At 40.4% G+C, this 21,592-nt stretch overlaps 1 protein-coding gene across 1 annotated transcript; it reads left to right on the top strand.

Moving 5' to 3' along the window:
• The first annotated feature begins 515 nt into the window (after nt 1–515).
• On the top strand, nt 516–21,309 carry LOC101475796 (uncharacterized). The gene is made up of 25 exons (XM_024802660.2): nt 516–802; nt 1,714–1,969; nt 2,708–2,891; nt 2,973–3,117; nt 3,222–3,284; nt 3,380–3,503; nt 3,924–4,066; nt 4,245–4,307; nt 4,403–4,526; nt 4,638–4,780; nt 4,952–5,014; nt 5,109–5,232; nt 5,339–5,481; nt 5,617–5,748; nt 5,864–5,879; nt 13,252–13,475; nt 15,696–15,930; nt 18,092–18,275; nt 18,390–18,534; nt 18,616–18,678; nt 18,775–18,898; nt 19,015–19,157; nt 19,331–19,474; nt 19,593–19,745; nt 19,844–21,309. The coding sequence occupies exons 1-25, from the start codon at nt 760–762 to the stop codon at nt 20,200–20,202; spliced, it is 3,540 nt and encodes a 1,179-aa protein (XP_024658428.2). The 5' UTR covers nt 516–759; the 3' UTR covers nt 20,203–21,309.
• Nucleotides 21,310–21,592: the final 283 nt, after the last annotated feature.

The raw sequence follows: 21,592 nt of genomic DNA, 5'->3' as shown, positions 1-21,592 counted from the left end.
CTTCACACATATTAGGTGCTGCACATGTTCTAAAGCCCTTTATGGCCACTTTGTCCCAAGTAAAGCTCTCTCTCTCTCTCTCTCTCTCTCTCTCTCTCACACACACACACACACACACACACACACACACACACACACACACACACACAAACAACACACAATCCGGGCAAGCTGTGCTTACAAACAAAGAGATATGTGGGTGGAATCATATCTCTGTCTAACGTTTCGAACAAAACACACACGCGCGCGCGCGTGCACGCGCACAGACACACAAATCATTCACCATAGGGACAATTGTCGGTATATCCACTGCTACACCGCAAATAATAACTGTTGATAATGAATTCTGCAAATTGTATTTTCATAAAAGGTGCACAAATACGGTTTAAAACAGGTTTTTGTTGCAGCCGGGGTGTGACAGGATTAAAGGAACTGACCTGAAATGGCCACCAAAGTGACCAACCACATTAGGACCTCTTCCTTTAGGCCTCGCCCTCCACACGGCTCAGTTGATTCGCGCGAAGCATTCTGCTCCCAGGCAGACACCTGACAGTGCCAAGCTCACAGTAGGCACTCTCGCGCCTGCGATCTCTTATTTGTGCACGCCCCTGAGTTTTACCCTCGAGGATCTCATTTTCACTCGTGATTATGTTTTTTTTTTTTCCTCGGGTGGATATGTTTGTCACTATTTCTTTCTTGGGGAAGTGAAAAGTTTCACTTTCTCTATGTGTCTTCATAGGTGTTCCTCAGACTGACGATATGAAGGGAAAAATACTTCTGGTCCTTTTGTTATTCTGGCCAGGTAAGATTTAGACCTTCACATTTTATAGGTGAAGTGAACTTAAGCAAAGGGTATATAAATCTGTTCCTTTAATAGGCCAGTCATATAGCTAGAATTCCAGCACAGGAGGTCACATACTTGATGGTTTAATAGCTCAGCTAAGGTTTACTGTGTACTTTACCACCTAGCTTTAAAAGGACAATTAATAATTTTGCCTGAATATAAGCACTGGAATCATTTGGAAGACAGTGGTACAGAACTGTACACCAACATACTGAACTGAAGATTAAACTGATTGGTTCAACAGATATCTCTAAAATGCAGTAGACATAACACTCACTGAACACAAAAAAGAATTAAATAAAAAGAAAAACAGGGCAGATATTAAAATGACTTTCTTTATTCCTTCAAAACCTATAATGAATATGTTCCTGCTTCCACTAGAGGGAGACGAGTTCAAATATATCTAGCATAAAATGACTTGGCTTCGTTTGTGGCTAGCTAAGCTCTACCATGTAAAACTAAGCTGCAATGAAGCTGTAGCCTGTGTCTACCTGCTAGTAAGAACCTTCCTTATGTTTCTCCACCAAATCACAGTGATGCTCATATGACATCAAAAGGGGCTTATCCCTCTGGTGATGAACAAAAAAAATGAAAAGAAGAACAGTGAAACAGAAAAGTGCACAGGATAACGGTTAGTTGTACATTCACAAGGATGAGTCTGCAACTGCTTTATGATGTGTTTGTTAGCTGTGCTGCCTGCACTCTGTGGTTATGTGGCATTTAAAGATATCTGTGACATCAGCTCATGCTAAAAGTAGAATACTGGTAGTGACTGCACTGCGAAGCCGGAGTTAAATTAATCGGACAAATTTGATCCTTTTAGTCTACAACGGTGCTTTTTTTCATGTCATTACTAATGTCATTGACAGGTGTGTGCCCACTGAGTTTCCAGGAAGTACATGTCAAGTCAGGTGAGATGGCGGTACTGCAGTGCCCTTCTTACAGAGAGTACAGTGATGGAGATGCTGAGGTGTTCTGGACCAGTCACACCGTGGATGAAATGAAACTCTTCAACATGTCAACATCAGCTGAGCAGAGGCAGATGGGTGTGCTGGTTCATGGAAGAATCCTTGTCATTCTCAGAGCTTCAGTAAACCATCAGGGGAATTACTCCTGCTCTTTTCGGTAAAATTTAATACAATTCCCACATTAACGGTTTAATTATCTAAGACTGACATCAACCAAAGCCACAGGCCTCATTTATGAATAGATGTCGTGCCCACACTGATATAAAGTACTATTTCCTACACTACAGGATACCAGAGCAACTTTTATCTTGTGGTTATTTTTGAAAGCTTGTTATTGAACATCCTTCGGCACCAGAAAAGCGATTTTTATCTTTGTCCTGAACCAGGTTGCATTATGGTGTGAAACATCTATGTGACAATCATCTGAGGTTAGAAGAATCCAAAAGCACACCTGAGGATGCTAGGTTGTCGTCGTAAATGCTAACATCTGCAAAGCAAAGATGCAGGGAGTTGAGGTCATGAACTTGGATGAGTTTAAATAACTGGAGTTAACAATTCAGAGCTATAGACAATGCACAAGAGAGGGAAAGGAGAGAGCACAGGAAGGGTGGAGCGGGTGGAGACTAGTGTCAGGTGATGTGTGACAGAAGGAGAACAGCAAGAGTGAAGGGGAAGGTTTTACAAGATAGGAGTGAGGCCTGCTATGATGCTTGCTTTGGAGACTGTGGAGCTGGCAACAATAGAGCAGGTGGAGAGTCAAAGATGTGTATGTTTTCACTGGACATGACCAGCATGGCGAGGATCACTAAAGAATCGCACAAATCCAACATTGAACTGATGGATTCAAAAAGAGAAAGAAATGAAACACTTTATATATTTTTTATTTTCTCGACAGTAATTCCAGCAGGCGTTCCTGGATCAACCTCAGAGTATACACAGTGGAGTCCAAAGAGTCTGGAAAAATGATCCAGGACTCTAAAACATGTTACACAGATAAGTCCTGCACTTTATATTGCCATGATGAAAATATTCTCTTTGATACCTGGAATATCACCAGAAACAGCACTACATGTCACAAGGTAAACAGAGCAGATTATGTGAATGAGATCAAAGCAGTGTTTTACTGTTTTTCCATATACAACATATGTGCTATGTTGTAGGAGGGCGAGCCATCTCCAAAAGACGGCTACTTCTCGAGTGTGAAAAAAGAGGACAGTGGCATCTATACCTGCACCTGGTCTTACCTGTATGATGGTCAAATATATAACATGACCTCTATGGTGAAACTTGATGTCCAACCAAGCGGTAAGCAAAACACATTCTGTAAATTTTTATTTTCAAAGACTTTAATATGTGTTTTTCAAAATATCAGCCTTTTTTCTTTTCTTTTTTTTTAAAAATTTGTGCAGAAATAACTAAGAAAGCAGTGATAATTTCACCAGAGAACAGCCAAGAATTTGATGTAGATTTAGGTGAGTTATTGTCTATAGTCATACACCTTCACACTCTTGTCTAAAGCTTTAATGTTAATCATTAATAAAATCTGTGTTAACTCTGCTTTTTCTAGATTCAACAGTGGTGATTGATTGTAAAGCAGTAACGTCTTCGGACACTGATGACTTGTTCTGGTTAAGCGGCGATTCATTTGTGGAGACAAATAGCACTCTGCCCGTTTTCTATAATTATACATGGTAAATATCTCACACACATATTATGTAACTGTAGGGGCGACTGTGGGTTGGGAATCACATCTGTAACCGGAAGGTCGCCGGTTCGATCCCCGGGCTCTCTGTCCTGGTCGTTGTGTCCTTGGGCAAGACACTTTACCCTACCGCCTACTGGTGTTGGCCAGAGGGACCGATGGCGCGATATGGCAGCCTCGCTTCTGTCAGTCTGACCCAGGGCAGCTGTGGCTACAACTGTAGCTTACCTCCACCAGTGTATGAATGTGAGAGTGAATGAATAGTGGTATTGTAAAGCGCTTTGGGTGCCTTGAAAAGTGCTATATAAATCCAATCCATTATTATTAACTGATATGCTTTATACAAACGTCACAGCTATCAATTCTGCTTTTAGAGCTGCCTCAATCATGTTGTTCATCTCCGTTTCAGGGTCAACAGCACAGAGGAAATCAGCATGACAGCATCTCTAGTCTTCAGACAAGTGTCAGAGGAGGATCTGTCAAAAAATTATACCTGTAAACTGCAATCTGACTATGAAACAAGCTTTGTCACCATCACCCTAAAACAAAACGGTATGGCCAATTGAACACTTTGAGTCATTTTATAAATAAATATGTCGATGAAACTTGATGTCTAGCCAAGTGGTAATAAAACAAGTTTAGTGACATTTTATTTTCAAAAACTTTAACGTGTGCTTTTCAAAAGGTTTTAGATTTTGGCGTTTTTTTTTTTTTGTTTCTTTTTTAATAGAAACTTTTATACCACCAATGATCATTTCACCAAAGAAAAACCAAGAATTTGATGTAGATTTAGGTGAGTTATTGTCTATAGTCATACACCTTCACACTCTTGTCTAAAGCTTTAATGTTAATCATTAATAAAATCTGTGTTAACTCTGCTTTTTCTAGATTCAACAGTGGTGATTGATTGTAAAGCAGTAACGTCTTCGGACACTGATGACTTGTTCTGGTTAAGCGGCGATTCATTTGTGGAGACAAATAGCACTCTGCCCGTTTTCTATAATTATACATGGTAAATATTTCACACACAGATTATATGTAACTGGTATGCTTTATGTATCCGTCACAACTATGAATTCTGCTTTTAGAGCTGCCTCAATCATCTTGTTCATCTCCGTTTCAGGGTCAACAGCACAGAGGAAATCAGCATGACAGCATCTCTAGTCTTCAGACAAGTGTCAGAGGAGGATCTGTCAAACAATTATACCTGTAAACTGCAATCTGACTATGAAACAAGCTTTGTCACCATCACCCTAAAGCAAAACGGTATGGCCAATTGAACACTTTGAGTCTTTTTATGAATAAATATGTAGATGAAACTTGATGTACAGCCAAGTGGTAATAAAAACAAATTTTGTAACATTTTATTTTCAAACACTTTATTTGTTCTTTTTGAAAGGTTTTAGATTTTTTTTAATGTTTGTTCTTCTTTAATAGAACCGTTTATACCGCCAGTGATCATTTTACCAAAGAACAAACAAGAATTTGAGGTAGATTTAGGTGAGTTATTGTCTACATCCACATACTTTCACACTCTTGGCTAAAGCTTTAATGTTAATCAGTTATAAAATCTGTGTAAACTCTGCTTTTCTAGACTCTACAGTGGTGATTGATTGTAAAGCAGTCACGTCTTCAGACATTGATGACTTGTTCTGGTTAAGCGGCGATTCATTTGTGGAGACAAATAGCACTCTGCCCGTTTTCTATAATTATACATGGTAAATATTTCACACACAGTTTCTATATAACTGATATGTTTTGTATCTGTCACAGCTTTGAATTCTGCTTTTAGAGCTGCCTCGATGATGTTCATCTCATTTTCAGGGTCAACAGCACAGAGGAAATCAACATGACAGCATCTCTAGTCTTCAGACAAGTGTCAGAGGAGGATCTGTCAAACAATTATACCTGTAAACTGCAATCTGACTACCAAACAAGCTTTGTCACCATCACCCTAAAGCAAAAAGGTATGAATCAGTAAACTCAGAATAATCGGTATTTTTTGTTTGTTTTTCAATAAAGGGTGTCACCGTCATTCTGACCAAATAAAAGTGTCTTAGTGTGTTGTTAATGTTCTGATTACTCTCCATTACTCCCTACAGCTGTTTCACATCTCGCCATGGGTTTATGCATTTTTCTCGCTGTGTTGGTGGTATTACCAGTAGCTATTTATACTATGTTTAACATCATTCTTTGGCTGCAAAAAAATCTTGGCTTCTACCACAGAGCCCCAGGTGGGATACTATTTTAAACATGTGTTACAGATTCATATTTTTTTGTCATTTTAACAATAGCATTTTACTGAAGTGAACTTCAGTGTGATTGTTTGTTTTTCTTTGTCATGCTAAGACAGGGAAACTGCATCGTTTGAAGACTCGCTTCTAAACAGAAACAGCAGGAGGCCTTGAGTACAGGTTCATCACCAGGGACTTACAGCTCTGCGAGGTTGTGTCACCTGAAATGGCTCCATGTTGCACTCCTCCTCCTTCTGAAAGAAGCTTCGTCATTACCTGCCCGTCCCACAGAGAGCACCCAGAGATTTAATATGAGTATACAGGTAGAGGTACATTCAGAGTTTATTTTAGACACCTGAACATTGCCAGGTGCCAGGCATCCGCCTAGCAACAAAAAAAAATTAAACATATGTCTCTCTTTGTGATATATGGGCCTGTACCAGCTCATATAATGTTTATGGACGAAGATTTTTATCATAATCGATTTTTTATTTTATTTTTTTTTGTAGTGAATGTTATTACGGGTACATCGTTATTTAAAGGAGAAGTAAAACAAACAAGCAAAAAAAGCAATCATCGAGTCTTAGGAATGATATAAATGTTTCTTTAGCTTATTATATTTGTGTAGGTGTATTTTTATTATTTTCTTTTTTATAAAACATAAAACTGTGATGGTTGTCTTCAGGCTCTGATGACATCAACCACTGTGCCTTAAGACTCAAAATACAACATACATCAGGAGAAGCAATTGTAGAAAAGGGAAAAAAATAGTGGTGGTTTTACAGCAACACTAATATCCATTGATATTCGTTCTTGGGTTTATGGAGTTCATTATACAAGTCCTGGTGTGACTCTTTAATAATGGAAAGATTTACCTATACACTGACCTACCTAGTGTGTTTTTACTGATGAGCACAACTGCAGTAGGAGTAACAAATTAATCAATAAAATCAGATTTTGTAGAGAATAAAGATGTGTTGATTCCCAGCCAATTTGTTTATCCATTTATTATTGTCACAGTAAATGTCTCTCCTCTGTATGTGGAACCCCCCAAAAATAATCTCTGTGTGGCATCTTACTGGATGTCTAATTTCATGTTCGTGTTTCTTTGTATTTATACATTTTTGTTATTAAAGATGATAAACTCTGTGACCAAACTTTATGCCCTTCACCATCTGCCAATGTAACATGTACAATGTAACATATCTCATTGATGTTGATATCTGGACTCTCTCCTGCTCTGCTCACTTCAGGTGAGACAAACTAAGACTTGCGGAGAGGGACTGGGTGTGTGTTGTAACTTTATTGCAGTTTATTGTTTCATAACAGCATTTTGATTATTTTGTAAATGATTTAATTGCTAGCCACATGTTTAGTGAGAGCTGTTAATTATAGATTAAATTTTCTGTCAAAAAGAGCATTTAATACGTATTTTCTTTTTTTTTTTTTTAAATGACATCAGAAACAGCAGTATGCGACATTACATGATGGCAGAGCTTCAGTTCATCCTTTGTCATTTTTTTTTTTTTTTTTTTTTTTTAATAAATAGGACAGGGGGAATGAATGAGAGAGAGAGGGGGAGAGAAAGAAAGAAAACCAAAGGGGAGAAGAGACAGTGAGAAGGGGGGGGAAGAGAGAGAAAAAAAAAAAGAACTCCTGGGTCACCTGTATGGAGAAAAAAAACAAACAAACAAAAAAAACAAACAGAGGAGACAGCAAACAACAAAGAGCAACATAATAATAGAGAAAACAAAGCACCATCACAATAAACTAGCTAGTCATAGATATCAATATTTACTAAATAATAAACGATATTGTGCAGCACGCAAGATAGACAGCGCACAGTGTGCTTTGAGGCAGCAGCCAAGAAAGCTTTAGTCCGCGTCTGTGAATACCCATGTGTGCATACCTGTGTGGATCAGCATGCTTGCATTCCAAAGGTTTCTCCATGTAATGATCTGCTAGGGAGTGTGGGGGGGCCACAGCCCCGTCCTCCAGGGTGTGAAGCAGGTATGGAGGAGATCAAAACTCCAGACATCCAGAGGCCCCCAGAACACAAGAGACCATGGAAGACCAACAGAGGGGCAGCCGCGCCACTGTTCCAGTAAGAGCTGAGGAGAGTCCCAGATGAGGGCTCGCCCAGCAGCCGCGGAGCAGAAGTCAGGGGGAGTTGCAGTGACGCGCCCGTGAGCTCCGCCGGCCCCCAGCTGTGCCTGAGTGACCGAGCCCCAGGCCGAGAGGCCGGGGGCACCCCACCTCCAAAGGGGCCCGAGCGAGCCCCAGGCCCCAGGCCCCGACAAGCGGCCGCCAAGGAGTGAGCCGGTGTGTACCCGGACGCCCACCCCCAGACACAAAGAACCACCAACACACCGACACCTGAGGGAGTCCGCCACCGGCAGGGGAAGTGGTGGTGGGTGGAGATAGGCCTCCAAACCTTGGAGGGCCTGAGGTGTCCCCAGAGAGGTGGCGTCTGATACCCAACCTGACATATAGACACAGACATACAGGCACACACAGACACAAACATCCATTCCCACCCTCATGCTCTCATATGCACTCACTCCACACTCAACCAATGTGGAGACAGACATAAAGAGACGCTGTACACACAATCACACTCCCCAAGCGTACTCTACAAACCGGGTCTAGGTACCCTTGCCCCTGGAGGGGGGAATTGCACCCAGACCCAGGTGGTGTTACCCTTTTCCCTGCGGTGGGGAGAGGCAGACCACCCCGACTCCGCAGCAGCAGGGAGGCCCCACACTCCAGACCGCAGTCGGACGGCCAACTCCTCCTACTAGCCCTCCCGCTCCAGCAGGCCGCAGAGAATGGGGGTGGGAGAAGACTCCAAACCTCCCTCCACCCGCTCATTGTAGTGTTGATGCATATGTGTTCTAAGGTGCAATTAAAACCCAGGAGGGCATGGAGCTACCTGCCAAGGAGCAGCAGGTAAGCGCATAGTCCCTCCTGCTAGCCCTCAATGACTAAGTGTATTTAAAATTGAGAGGTGGGCAACGACGTCAGGGGTGAGGTATACACCCTGATGGTGATTTGGACTCCGTGATTGTGCCCACCCCCAAGATCCTATATGTATGTGTAATGAGAGTGTGAATAATGTGAATGTCTAAGTTGTGGGATAAAATTGAGGCAGAGGCAGCCAGAAGGGGACAGGGGGGGGGGGGTAGCCTCCTCTGCACCCTGGTGACATACCCCCACTCCAAGGCCCTGCATGTGTGGGTGGTTGTGGAGGAGCGGGAAGAGGGAGGCAGCTGGAGATGGGGAGGGAAGGAAGGGAGGGGCAGGTAACCCCTCCCTGGGGCCAGCTCCCCCGCTGACCCCAGTAGGCACCCCCACCCTCCGCGACCCGCCAGGGAAGGGGGGCCCAGGCCCATCAGACCGGGGCCCAGTGCAGTAGCGCCCCCCGGCTCCACAGAGCCCTGGACAGTCCACCCAACCCCACCACAGAGAAAACTGCACCCACCCCACCATCCACACATCTTCCAGACTACGTAAGACGGTAAACGCCCAGGCTGAGATCTTCCTCCACCTCTCCTGTATCTCCCCCTCCTGCAGAGAGTTCCTGAAGAGAAGAAAGCTCCTGCAAGATGTGACCATCCCCCCCACCAGTTGAAGAGCCCCCCAGGCGGCTCGACGCACCGGCGGCACCCTGCTACGTATTTTCATTAGATACTTCATAGAGATGGAAGTTACTCATGTTTAGCTAGGAAAAGAAAAGTTTTCAGGAAGCCATTATATGTTGCTCTGATGTCAGTTACTTTATGTGTTGTACACCCTTTTTTTGAAGTCCTATATAAAGACTATCGTTTCTATAACTGATGTCCGATCCATTTTTCGGGCTAAGTGGATTTGCCACAACAGTGTGCAACACCATACCATTATACCAAAAATACCAATACTTCCACCAGTAAACTGGGACAGCTCTGTTACTAAACTCAATCCCACTTGCAGTGTTGTCTTTCATCAACTACTTGGTATCAGCTGCACTGCATGAAACACACATTCAGTAATCTGGGGCGGGGGGGTCATACATATTGGCCAATCAATACATTTTACTACTTGCCAGCAACTTACAGTATCTAAACATTTCTTATTATACATGCAAAATTTAGAGAGCATCAAAGACCACTTTTAATATGAGAATCAAAAGAAAAACAAATGGCCGTAATTTTTCAGGATTTGGATGAATCTGTGCAGAGAGTATAAACATGCACACTGGACAGCTCATCCTGCTACTTTGTATCAGCAGTCACATCATCAGTAAAGACTAGTTACCTGGTTCCACTGACAATGGCACCAGGTAACATACCATAACATAATCTCCACAAGTCATGAGGCTGCAGAATGTGTGTGGAGGACAAAAATGCAGACATACGGGGCTGAATGGAACTGAAAACTGTTATTTGGCTGAAAGCGGTAATTCCAATAAAGCAAAACACAAAGTTCAAAAGCAAAAGTGAAAACAATAACTGTAAGGGGGCTGTAAGGGATGTAAGTGTGTAAGAATGCTGCAGAACACGATAAATTATTGTTGCATGGTTTGCTGTCGTTGCTGAAGTGTGTTTCCATTTATAACGATTCTCTCTTCCAGACTGCAACTGCAGGCCTACGTTTAATGTTTTTGACGTATGGTCTATTTATTTATTTAAAAATAAATAAACAATCATTTATTTATTCCTGTCTATGTGTATGTGATTTTCTGATTACAACTAGCATAGTGCGCTTGTTCTGTTGGTGAGTTACACGCAGCAGAATATCATCTCTTATTCTGCAACCTTGCTTCATACTGCATGGCTCTTAGCAGAATGGGCATTTATATTGAAATGAACTCTGTTTCGCAAACAATGCAACTTTTGCAAATCATCTGCAAAACTTACCACACTAACGTCCCGTTTTTTTAATAGTCAAATGGGACCACAAGGTGGCATTAAGTCACTGGATGAATGCAAATAAACCTTAGAAGATCATATAAAGGGCAAAATGCTGTTGTTGTGTAATGATGACTTCACATTGACAGTGTTTAAATTAATCTAATGATTGTTTATCTGTTTATAGCTATAATTGTTCAAGCTCATGGGCATTAATTTCTTCCACACAAACCCTCTCAGATATGCTGATTATCGCATTTAGTCTCATGTACAACATCAAGAAAAATGCTGTCATTTCCAACCTTCCCTGCAACAGATTAAAGACACAGTACAAAACAGTGCCGTTAAACATACTCTGTAAGAGTAAAAAAGGAAACTCAAATGCTTCAGAAGTGGGAGTTGGTGTGGTTCAACATGTTGTGGATACAGAGATGCTCTTCTGCATAACTTGGTTAACAGGAGGTAATTTGAGCCGTTGTTGCCTTCCTATAAGCTTGAAGGATTCTAGCAATCTGCCCTCCACACACCAATAAGCCATTTTAACCCAGGATTGCACCATTGACATCCAGGAGTCCGAGTTGCAAGAAAGGATTTTTATTTTATATTCGGTGTTATGGTACATGAAGGTTAGCTATGGCAGGGGTTTCTAAAAAAAAAAAGGGGGGGGGGGGGACCCATTACAATAAAAATAAGGACTAAAGGTCAAGGTAACTGGATTCAGACACATTACAATCCCATTAAGAAGGTGAATTATCCACATTTTGCTGTACAAAAAAATGCAAATATATATTTTAAACAAGCATTAAGATGGTACTCCAACACAAAGAATGACAGTATCTCTACCTGGGCAGCCGGTCGGTAGTCAGATCTTCATCTTGTCTCTGTAGATCAGGAATATTGTTCCATCTCCACTTAACACTGGCACACAACACAGTGCATTAAACAAAAGTCACATTAAACACTGAAGTTGATTACTAAACCCTTTAATAAGGGGAGGAAACTATCAGGTAATTCTACAGGTAATTAGACTAATTAGTAAGTAAACTAAAAGTGTGAAAAAACTGAGTAATTAAACAATACAGTCAAACTCATGTTCAGATGATGTACACTAGGCTAAACAGGATGGACTAGTTCCCAACAGCTCTCTGCTTCTCCCTCTGCCTGAGAGCAAATCACACCAGCCTGTAAGTATAAATACACTGAGTAATGTAGTTGCAATAACAGGATTTTTTCTACAGCACTATTCAGAATCAGAATTTCAAATAAAAGAAAACTCTGGGTAACCATTGGAAATTTGAGCCGATCAAGGAAATTCCTCATGGGGTGTACCTGCAAGTCTGGTAAAACTGTTGCATCAAGTGTGCCTTGTCTAAGTGAACTTAGTCAGCTCTGTTAAAATGTCCCCAAATGGAAAGGTGTAACATCACATGGAACATCTGGGGCAATACCCAGTGGGCAAGAAATGGGAGAGGCCCACTCAAAAAACTGTCAAAGAGGCTCTTCCTCTATTGGATTGTTATATTCATAATTGGACACATAAAAGCTCCATTATATGTGTAAGTCATAGTTCTAAGTCATAAACCAAATTCTAATCCTTTTTATAAACTTTTAGCTGTTATTTTAACTCCACTGGTTATAACAGGAACCTGTTGTGAAACTTTTGATTGCAGAGGGGTATGCTGGGAAATAAATTGCATATACTTCCTGACCTTGTTCCCTGCCATCTATGCAACATGCCCGCAAACTGTGCAATAATTGTTTTGTTTTGTTTTGTTTTGTTTTGGGGGGTGTTGTTAGGCATGTGTATCGTTTTAAATTATATATCGCGAAGAAAATCAATAAAGTGGCGCTAACATGGGGAAGAAGAACCCACCGGGGCTTTGGATCTGAGTGGTGCTGTCGTTGACTTTGCTGAGCGCAAGGACTGAAAGATGAAACTGTTGCAGGTGAGTAGTTTTCTGTGTTTTTGCGAAGGATTTAAACATGACTAATGCTAAATAATGCGCTGAAAATATGCGCTCATACGGAAATGCTATGTGTGTCATTAGAAACTAATACACTGGAAATGATCGTTGAATAAATGAGTATGCTTGTTTGTAAATGTGACCCCATACAGTCAGTCTGTGAGGAGCTGTGGTTAACGGGTTTTCCTCTTTTGTTCTTTCCTTGTAAAGATCACAGTTTTCTTTGTGTCACTAAATGTGTTTTGGGGCCTTTGGCAGATTAGTTGAAAACGATGATGTGCGGTTAGAGCATAAGCTTAGATGTGTCCACTCCACTGACCTGTGACTGCAATTGTTGTCCACGGTGCTGATGAAAAGAGTTATGCTATTTTTCCAGTGTGCGTGTGTGAGAACAGTACATAAACACATAACTGCTAGTTGAAAGAAACAGTTGGGGGGTTCACACCATGAGATTCATGTCACAGCGGTTACCACCTACCTGAAATGGTGTGAAAAAAACATCGTCCTAGCTTTCGCAATGACATAAAGGCTATGGGAAAAGGCACATGGTAGACTTGCGTTCTTGCAGTTTCTTGTAGTTTGGTGTAAACGGCTTTAGGGGACGCAGCAACACTTGTGGTGAAAAGATATCATACATCATAAAAGCAGTGAAGCTCGCGGGGCTGTTGCACCCGCAACTTGGGGCTTTTCCTTCAGTTTCTTTTTACCTCCCTCCCTTCTTTTCATCATTGCGCATTTTTGGTTTGGTTAATTCACATCTGGAGTACAGCAGAATTGCATCATCCGCTGTTTTCGACACAGATAATGAGGGCTTGGAGTGCTCTGCCGAAGGATACCGCGATGATCCTGTCGTTGATCTTCATCACATTTTTATCAGGTAAGAGACCAATATCGCTAATTGTCATTCCCTCGGGACACGAGGATATAATATGCTAATTATGTAATGAGATAGAAATTACGTGTAACACAGCAGAGAAACTAAAACGATCAAATATCAGCGCCTTACTCTTACTTAACTGTAATAAACTAACAGATGGCTTTCATATCAGTCTGACCTAATCCTGATAAACTTGCGACAGTTTTAATTACAAAGTCATAAATAATGAGCCAATAAGGTTAGTTTTATTTACAAAACTCGTTTATAGGTCAGATTACAGTTTACGGATATAACTTTTTGACAGATCGTCCTCTGACACCTTCTGAAGATTAGAGATGTTGTTGTCCTTGAATTTGATCCTCTGCAGTGCTGTCCCTGACAAGAGAAGGAAAGGACTGAGACAGATCTAGAAGCAGACCTGTGCTGATTGTGGCCACATATAACATCAGTTTGACCAAAGTCCCAAAGAGGACCTGTGTGTGAAATATTTACTATGTATCATTATAAAAACAACTGGCAGACTGGTATCTGTCTCCACAAATTAATTTCCTCTTAACTAGAAAAAGTGATCAAAGTCTGACAGCATAGCTGCTTCACAATCAATCACCACTGTTGAGCTTAAAAAGCAATGTTTACACCGATCTGAATACCCATTAAAATTTAAGCTTTAGGTGTACAAATATAGACAATAACCCACCTAAATCTACCTCAAATAACTGGTTGTTCTTTGGTGAAATTATCACTGCTTTCTTAGTTATTTGTGTGCAAAAAAACCAAAAAAACAAAAACTATACCTATGGAAAAGCATATTTTCAAATGTTACAAAATAATCGGTTTTAGAATAACTGATTCATTGATTTGTGATAATTTAATGTGTGACAGTTTATCTTTGCAGCTGGAAGATTTAGAAGCAAATGTAAGTATTTCTTAAGCCACAAACTCCAATGTTTCCCTGTGACAACACATTATTCTTCATTTAGCTGTTGTTTTCATTATTAAGCATTAAGTAGTAACCTAATTACTGTGCTTAGAAAAATAGACATAGAGGGGAAAATGCAAAATATATTTTATCTAAATAATAATAATCTTAATATCGATATAACAGATAGAAGAAGCAGAGTATAGTACACCAGTATCACACCCTATCTAAGAAATAAGCATTTGAATGTGTTTTGCATCACTGGCTTGCTAATTACTTTATTTTCTTGCTCCATGCTCAGTTCCGTCAGCTGCAAGATGTTTGACTATTTTATTGCACTTGTCATTGCATTCTCCGTGACACTGCCAGTTATGGTTGGAGGGTTCTTATCTGGCATAGATCAACTTTCATCTTCAAATTTCAGACTCATAGCAAGCATGATTATGTTGTAGTGCCCTGTAACCACTAAAAAAGAGCATGCACGTACATACATAAAACAGCGGTTTAAGTCAAGGTTTGCCTTTGTGACTAATATCATTTTATAAATGAAAGTGATAACATTTACTAGTATATATGAGTGACTGATGCTTCTCTATGGTATCGCTGCAATTACAGTTAATTAAACAACAAAATCTGTTAAGCTATATAATGACAAAAAACACGTTGAAACATGTTTTCTAGTAGAACATGTTAGAGTGTGAACACTGGGCTCATTCAAAGTAATATTTACTCAGTTTTTGCTCAGAGTAAAAAATGTCATCAATCGTTCAGGCTCTGCAGAGGACTAGGATCAACACCTAGACCAGATGCCCCTCGAGGGCCGGTGCCCTTCAGTTTGTACGTGATCCAACACAGCTGATTCAAATGGCTAAATGATCTCCTCAACATGTCTTGCAGTTCTCTAGAGGCCTGGTAATGAACTAATCATTTGATTCAGGTGTGTAGACCCAGAGTGAGATCTAAAACCTGCAGGACAGGTTGGGGGACCCCTGACCTAGACTGTAAACGATTCACTAAAGCATAGCCAATAAACTGCACAGCAAAACTAAATCTCTAAATCATGTTGTTCATTTTGTTCATAATGTCTGTTGATATGTTGGCTGATAGTGAGACAGAGCAATGAGTTTACGTGCAAGCTTTATCGATAGGCAGGAAGCACATGTTCCCCAGGACTTTAAAAAAAAGTTTTAAATCAGCCAGATTTCTGTCTGATATACTCAAACATTTTGTTCAAGCAGCCCTTGAGCTAGTTCATGTTATAATTTTAATCAATGACACGCTGAAAGTATTTCACTTTGCAGGTGTCTGTCCCCAGAGTCCCAAAGAAATACGTGTCAAGGAAGGGGAAATTGTGTTCTTCAAGGAGTGTGATCATAATGAAACACTCTGGAGAAGTTTCACCAAGCAGGGGATGCATCTACACAACAACACGCCTGCAGCTGAGCACAGGCAGATGGGGGTGATGGTTCAACAGGGAATCCTTGTGATTCTCAGTGCCTCTGAGAAAAATGAGGGAAACTACTCATGCTCTCTCAAGTAAGATACAAGCACTCCTACAGTAATAACATAACTGACCTTACTTATCATATGTTAAACTTTCATATTTCAGTGTATTTTCTTAAGCACGTGCATTTTTAATCTATGAGTCATTCCGGCAGTGATTTGTTTGCAGCAGATATCTCATTCACAGTTTTTAAAGCAGTAGCAGTATTTCAGGAAACTGTGTTTCCTCTGCTACTGCTGTGTGTCAGCAAGTTCATGGATGTGAAATTACAAAGTGCAGACTGTATTTAAAGGATGGAATTAGCTTTAGGTTCTGAATATCTCTGTGATAACACTGACAGGAATTCCAGCAAGTAGATTAGCCTCAAAATACACACTGAGCAGACCCAGAGAGCATGAAAATGGAAGGTGGGTTGTTTGGTACATGCTGCTATCCTGACCTAGAACATCTGGCAGTAAGATGCAGACCATTCAAATAGGTTAGGGAGTTCTGCTCCATCCTGATCGTAGCTGCCTATATTCAATGGTGGGCTAATGCTAAATTAGCACTGGAGGATCTGTACTGCCTGATCAACAGGCACATGAATGCAACTCCGAAGGCGGCTGTGATTGTGGCTCGTGATTTCAACTATGTGGAACTAAAAGCAGTGTTTCCAAACTTCCAAATTGATAAACTTCCAAACAAGAGACAATAGTATTCCAGGTTTACTGTAACATCTCAGGTGCATACAAGGCAGTGGCAGTTCCACACTTAGGCAGGTCAGACCAAATCTCTGTGCAGCTGATCCCAACCTAAAAACCTCTGATCTGCAAAGCTCGAGATGCTACCTACAGGTCAGGTAACAGGCTGGCTTATAACAGGGATGGGAAGGAACTGAAAAAAACAAATCCAGCAAGCAAAGTTATGGTACAAACAGCGTATTGAAGAGATCTTAAAAAAATAGCAACCCACAATATATGTGCAGATGCATCAGGAGCATAACAGGCTGTAAACACAGTAACCAACAGGCCAGTCATCATCCAGCTCTCCCCGACACCTTGAACAGTCTCTTTGCATGCTTTGACTCATCCAGCAGCAAAGAGACTGTACATCTCCCCTGGAGGAGCAGCACCAGTCTTTCGTCCTGCAGCTACACCAGCATAATAAAATGCACCACCAGATTGAGAGACAACTTCTTCCCCAGAGCTGTGACGATCCAATTCAGAAAGCTCAGAAAAATGCACAACCGGATTTCCAAAAAAGCTGGGATAAAGCTATATTTTATTCAAAGTAGAACATAGAAAACATTTATTCATTTGTTAAAACTGAAATGGTGGTAGGATGTTGCAATCATATTCTGCCAAAAAGACTTTCAACTTTTGTTTCATCTGACCAAATAACAGTTTTTCACTTTGTCCCAGTGCATTGAAAAAGAGCTTTGAGTGAAAGAAGATTGTGGCGGCTCTCGATTATGTTCTTCTCTGCACGGTGTTGCTTTAACCTGCATTAGTGGAGCCCATGTAGTCGGTTCCATGGTTAATTCATTTTCAATCTTGATTTTCGTCCTTGTCCCTGGCACACAGAGATTCCTTCACATTCTTAGAAATGTTTGATGATATTATGTAGACGATGATACGTCTCTGCATTTTTAGGAGGGACATTCTTCTGAAAATTGCAGATGTAACACTAGAAACAATTCATTTTCAGCCTTTTATCGGCTCTCTCAATTTTGTTGAGACATGTCATCAAATTCAATTTTCCTGAAATGGTAGCTCTCACTCAAAATATTGGTTGTGTTTTCTGAGTTTTGTTGTGAGTAAAATAAATAAGGTAAAATAAAATAAAATAAAATAAGACAAAGATACATAAAATCACGAGTGTATCACAGGTCATCGGGTTTCTGTGGGTCAGAGAAGAGCCTCTCAGTAATCCAGCGTTAAAGGAATGGATTACTGAAGGCGAAGCTGAGAGGGATTTTTATACAGAATGCCAGATATGTTAGTTTCATTTCACTGTTTGCAGCACAAAACTTTCTCAGCTAATAATAAATCCTGATGGACAAATACCACACTTAGTAGATGAACATCATTTTTAAAATTATCCTTTAAATCTTTTCTTACTTTCAAATTAATTGTTTTTTGTTTGTTTGTTTGTTTTGCTTGTTGCTCAGAATGAAAGTTAAAATTTCATGTTACAGTTTTCTTTCCTTGGTAGGAATTCCAGCAAACAGTCCTGGATAAGCCTCAAAGTTTACACAGCACAGTCCAGAGACTCTGAGCAAATGAACCAGATCTCTAAAGAATGTTACACAGAGGAGCTCTGCAAGTTGTATTGCCCTGAAATTGTTTTTCCCTTTAACACCCTGAATATCACCAGAAGCGGCATCACATGGCACAAGGTAAACAGAGCAGATTATGTGAATGAGATCAAACTGTAAAGTATTGTTACAGGGTTTTAATGTTTTTCCAAATTTGACAGCTGACTACTTAAAAATCGAGCTTATATGTTGTAGGAGGGCGGGTCATCACCAAAAGACGGTAACTTCCCAAGTGTGAAAAAAGAGGACAGTGGCAACTATACCTGCACCCGGTCTTACCTGTATGATGGTCAAATATATAACATGACCTCTACGGTGAAACTTGATGTCCAACCAAACAGTAAGAAAAACACATTTTGCAGATATTTATTTTGAATGATTTTAATATGTGCTTTTCAAAAGGTTTTTTTTATTTCCACAGAAATAACTAAGAAAGCAGTGATAATTTCACCAGAGGACAAGCAGGTATTTGAGGTAGATTTAGGTGAGTTATTGTCTATATTCATACACCTTCACACTCTTGGCTAAAGCTTAAATGTTAATCGTTTATAACAACCTGTGTTAACTCTGCTTTTTCTAGGTTCAACAGTGGTGATTGATTGTAAAGCAGTTATGATGTCAAAAATGGATGACTTGTTTTGGTTAAGTGGAAGTTCATTTGTGGATACAGACACTAGTCTACCAGTTTTCTATAATGATACACGGTAAATATTTCACACACAGGTCCTCTGTGGGTCACACTGATGTTATATGTAGTCACATCAGCTCAGATATGAATTCTGCGTTTAGATCTGCCTCAGTCATTTCCTTCTCTTCTCAGGGTCATCAGCACAGAGGAAATCAGAATGAGAACATCTCTAATCTTCAGAAAAGTGTCAGAGGACGATCTGTCAAAAAATTATACCTGTAAACTGCAATCTGGCTACCAAACAAGCTTAGTCACTATCACTCTAAAACAAAAAGGTATGGCCAGCTGAACATTTGAGTATTTTTTTTAAACAATTTAAAATATAAGTTATATTATATATAAGCATGATTAGGACAGATTGAAAAGGCATCTTTCACGTTATTACAATTAAATAAGAGTTAAGTAGCTGATATTTGATCATTTTAACCTCCCCATTATTTCCCTGCAGCTTCCCGTTCGTACACGTCTCTTGGTGTCTGCTTTGTCATCATTGTTGTGGTGACATTTGTGACTGTAGTTATCTATGTGAAGTTTAAGATTGACATCACTCTTTTCCTAAGAGACACTCTTAAGTGGTCTGGTGGCATTTCAGGTGAGAGAAATGCTTTTTGTTTCTTTTTACCTGACAACACATGTTTAAGCATTTGTGCTTTTTGTGTGGGCTGCAGACAAAGCAACAACAGTGACGGAGTTTATTGTCCTTTGCTCAGATGGAAAATGCTATGATGCCTTTTTAATGTGTTACAAATGCGACGCGGCTGGAGGATTAAATCCTAGCGACAAAAGATGGCTGGAGAGTGTTTTGGAAGATAAATTTGGTTACAGTCTCTGTCTTTATGATCGTGACATCTTACCAGGGAAAGGTATGGATTGAGAAGGATCCTCTGCAGAACATTTACTTACATAAATAAAGATAGAAATTCATGAATTGATTTGCATTCTGAAATCTGGTTGTTTGCAGCAATCGCAGACGCTGTGCTAGACTGCGTAGAGCAGAGCCGGGCGGTAGTTTTGGTTCCCGTCTCTCCAGACCCTGATCCAGAATCTGGCCTGCTGAGTGCGATCCACGAAGCCCTAGTGGAGCGGCAGACTCGCTTGGTTTTCATCACCACTGAGACATCAATGGCTTCAAAATCGGATTCCTTTCCAGAGGCTTTACAGCTTCTTAGTAAGGCTGGGAACTGCGTCACCTGGAAGGGCATAAGCTCCATGCTGACTTCCTCCTCCTTCTGGAAGCAGCTACGATATTACCTTCCTGCACCACAGCAGGCGCCAACAGTAAAGCTTTTACCACACACAATCCAGGATATTACTTCATGATAAAATGTTTAGCCAAGTCAGAATTAATAACTTCTATCTGGTCTTAACATATGAGTAAGTTTACACACGTCACCAAGAGCTTATATTTTGAGTTTAAGACAAATTAATATTTATGGGTTTTTTTTTTAATTCGGCATTGTTATTTTATTCTATTTAATCAATTTTATTCCTGTTTTTGCAAACATTTCTTCTGTACAGTATGACAATACCAGCAACTGTTTTAGTAAGCTACAGAGAATTTAAATGTATGAAGTTTATGTGTAAAATTGCTTCATCTTGTTGTGTTATTAGGCATCTTTAAATCAGCCTTTAGGCTGTTCCTCCTGATGAGTTCAGTCCAAGTACTGTTTTCATAATGTTTCAGTGAATGTAACTCCTAGTTTTCATCATACCATACTTGAACTTTTCTCATTTATTATTACCAATGCCATATCATCCTACTCTTTGTCCAGTTTTTATCTTCCTCGCTTGTACATACTGCTTGCACTTACTGAAACATAGTGCCTTTTGGCCAAATATGTTCAAAGCACATTTCATCTTATATATTAATAAAATTAAAATAAATGTATTTTTATCCTACCTTATGTATGTTAGGATGCCTGGGTCGTTGACCCAGGGTTTTTGAGTTTATTATATTATTTATAATTTTTAGTCTTTGGGTTTTTGTTAGAGTTATGTCTTATGGTTTGTCCCTGTGTAACCCTTAGTTGCTGTCTCCCCTGTCCGCTATATCCCCGCGTCCAGTCAGTGTCTGTGTCTGCCCTGGTCCCACGTCTCTGTTCCCTCTGTTGTAGTGCCTGCATGTGAGTCTGTGTCTTTTGTTCAGTCTGTGTTATGTGTTTCCTGTTTTACTTTGAAGGTCTCTGTTTTATCTCAGTGAGTTCAGTTTACGCTTCCTTGTCTCGTCAGTTCTGATTTGCCGCAGCTGTGTTTCCCTCCTGTTGTCCATTCCCTGATTGCTCCCTCTATGTATTTAAGCCCTGTGTTTCAGTTTGTCATTGTTGCGATCTACCGTCATCTTGCTGTGTTGGTGTATTTTGTAGTCTTAGTTTTTGTTACCTTTTTGAGTTCAGCATTAAAGCTGTTTTGAGTTACTTTCTGTCTCCGGAGTCTGCACTTTGGGTCCTTCTCCTGCCTGCACACAGCCGTCACATAACAACGTATGTATAGTCAGTATAATTCCAATAGTGCTGTCAGCGTTAATCTTGTTAAAATGAGGTTAACGCCATAACTGCATTAATGCAGCAATTTTCCGTTAGCGAGTTAGCACGGCTCACCCCGTGCGTGGGGCTGCATGGCACTAATGCGTTAACGAGCTAACCACACTAACCTGGTGACGCCCTGCAGCCCCACCCACGAGGCGATCCGCGCTAACTCACTAACGGAGATT

Source organism: Maylandia zebra, linkage group LG1 (genome assembly GCF_041146795.1).
Source record: "Maylandia zebra isolate NMK-2024a linkage group LG1, Mzebra_GT3a, whole genome shotgun sequence".
Classification (NCBI taxonomy): Eukaryota; Metazoa; Chordata; class Actinopteri; order Cichliformes; family Cichlidae; genus Maylandia; species Maylandia zebra.
This window is presented reverse-complemented; position numbering and strand designations above follow the sequence as displayed.

Excerpts from the sequence above, each read along its gene's own strand:
- LOC101475796 (XM_024802660.2), top strand. The coding sequence starts at position 760 with ATGAAGGGAAAAATACTTCTGGTCCTTTTGTTATTCTGGCCAG. Across the intron at positions 4,308-4,402 it reads AGAATTTGATGTAGATTTAG|ATTCAACAGTGGTGATTGAT; the intron begins GTGAGTTATTGT and ends TGCTTTTTCTAG. Across the intron at positions 18,899-19,014 it reads GTTTTCTATAATGATACACG|GGTCATCAGCACAGAGGAAA; the intron begins GTAAATATTTCA and ends TTCTCTTCTCAG.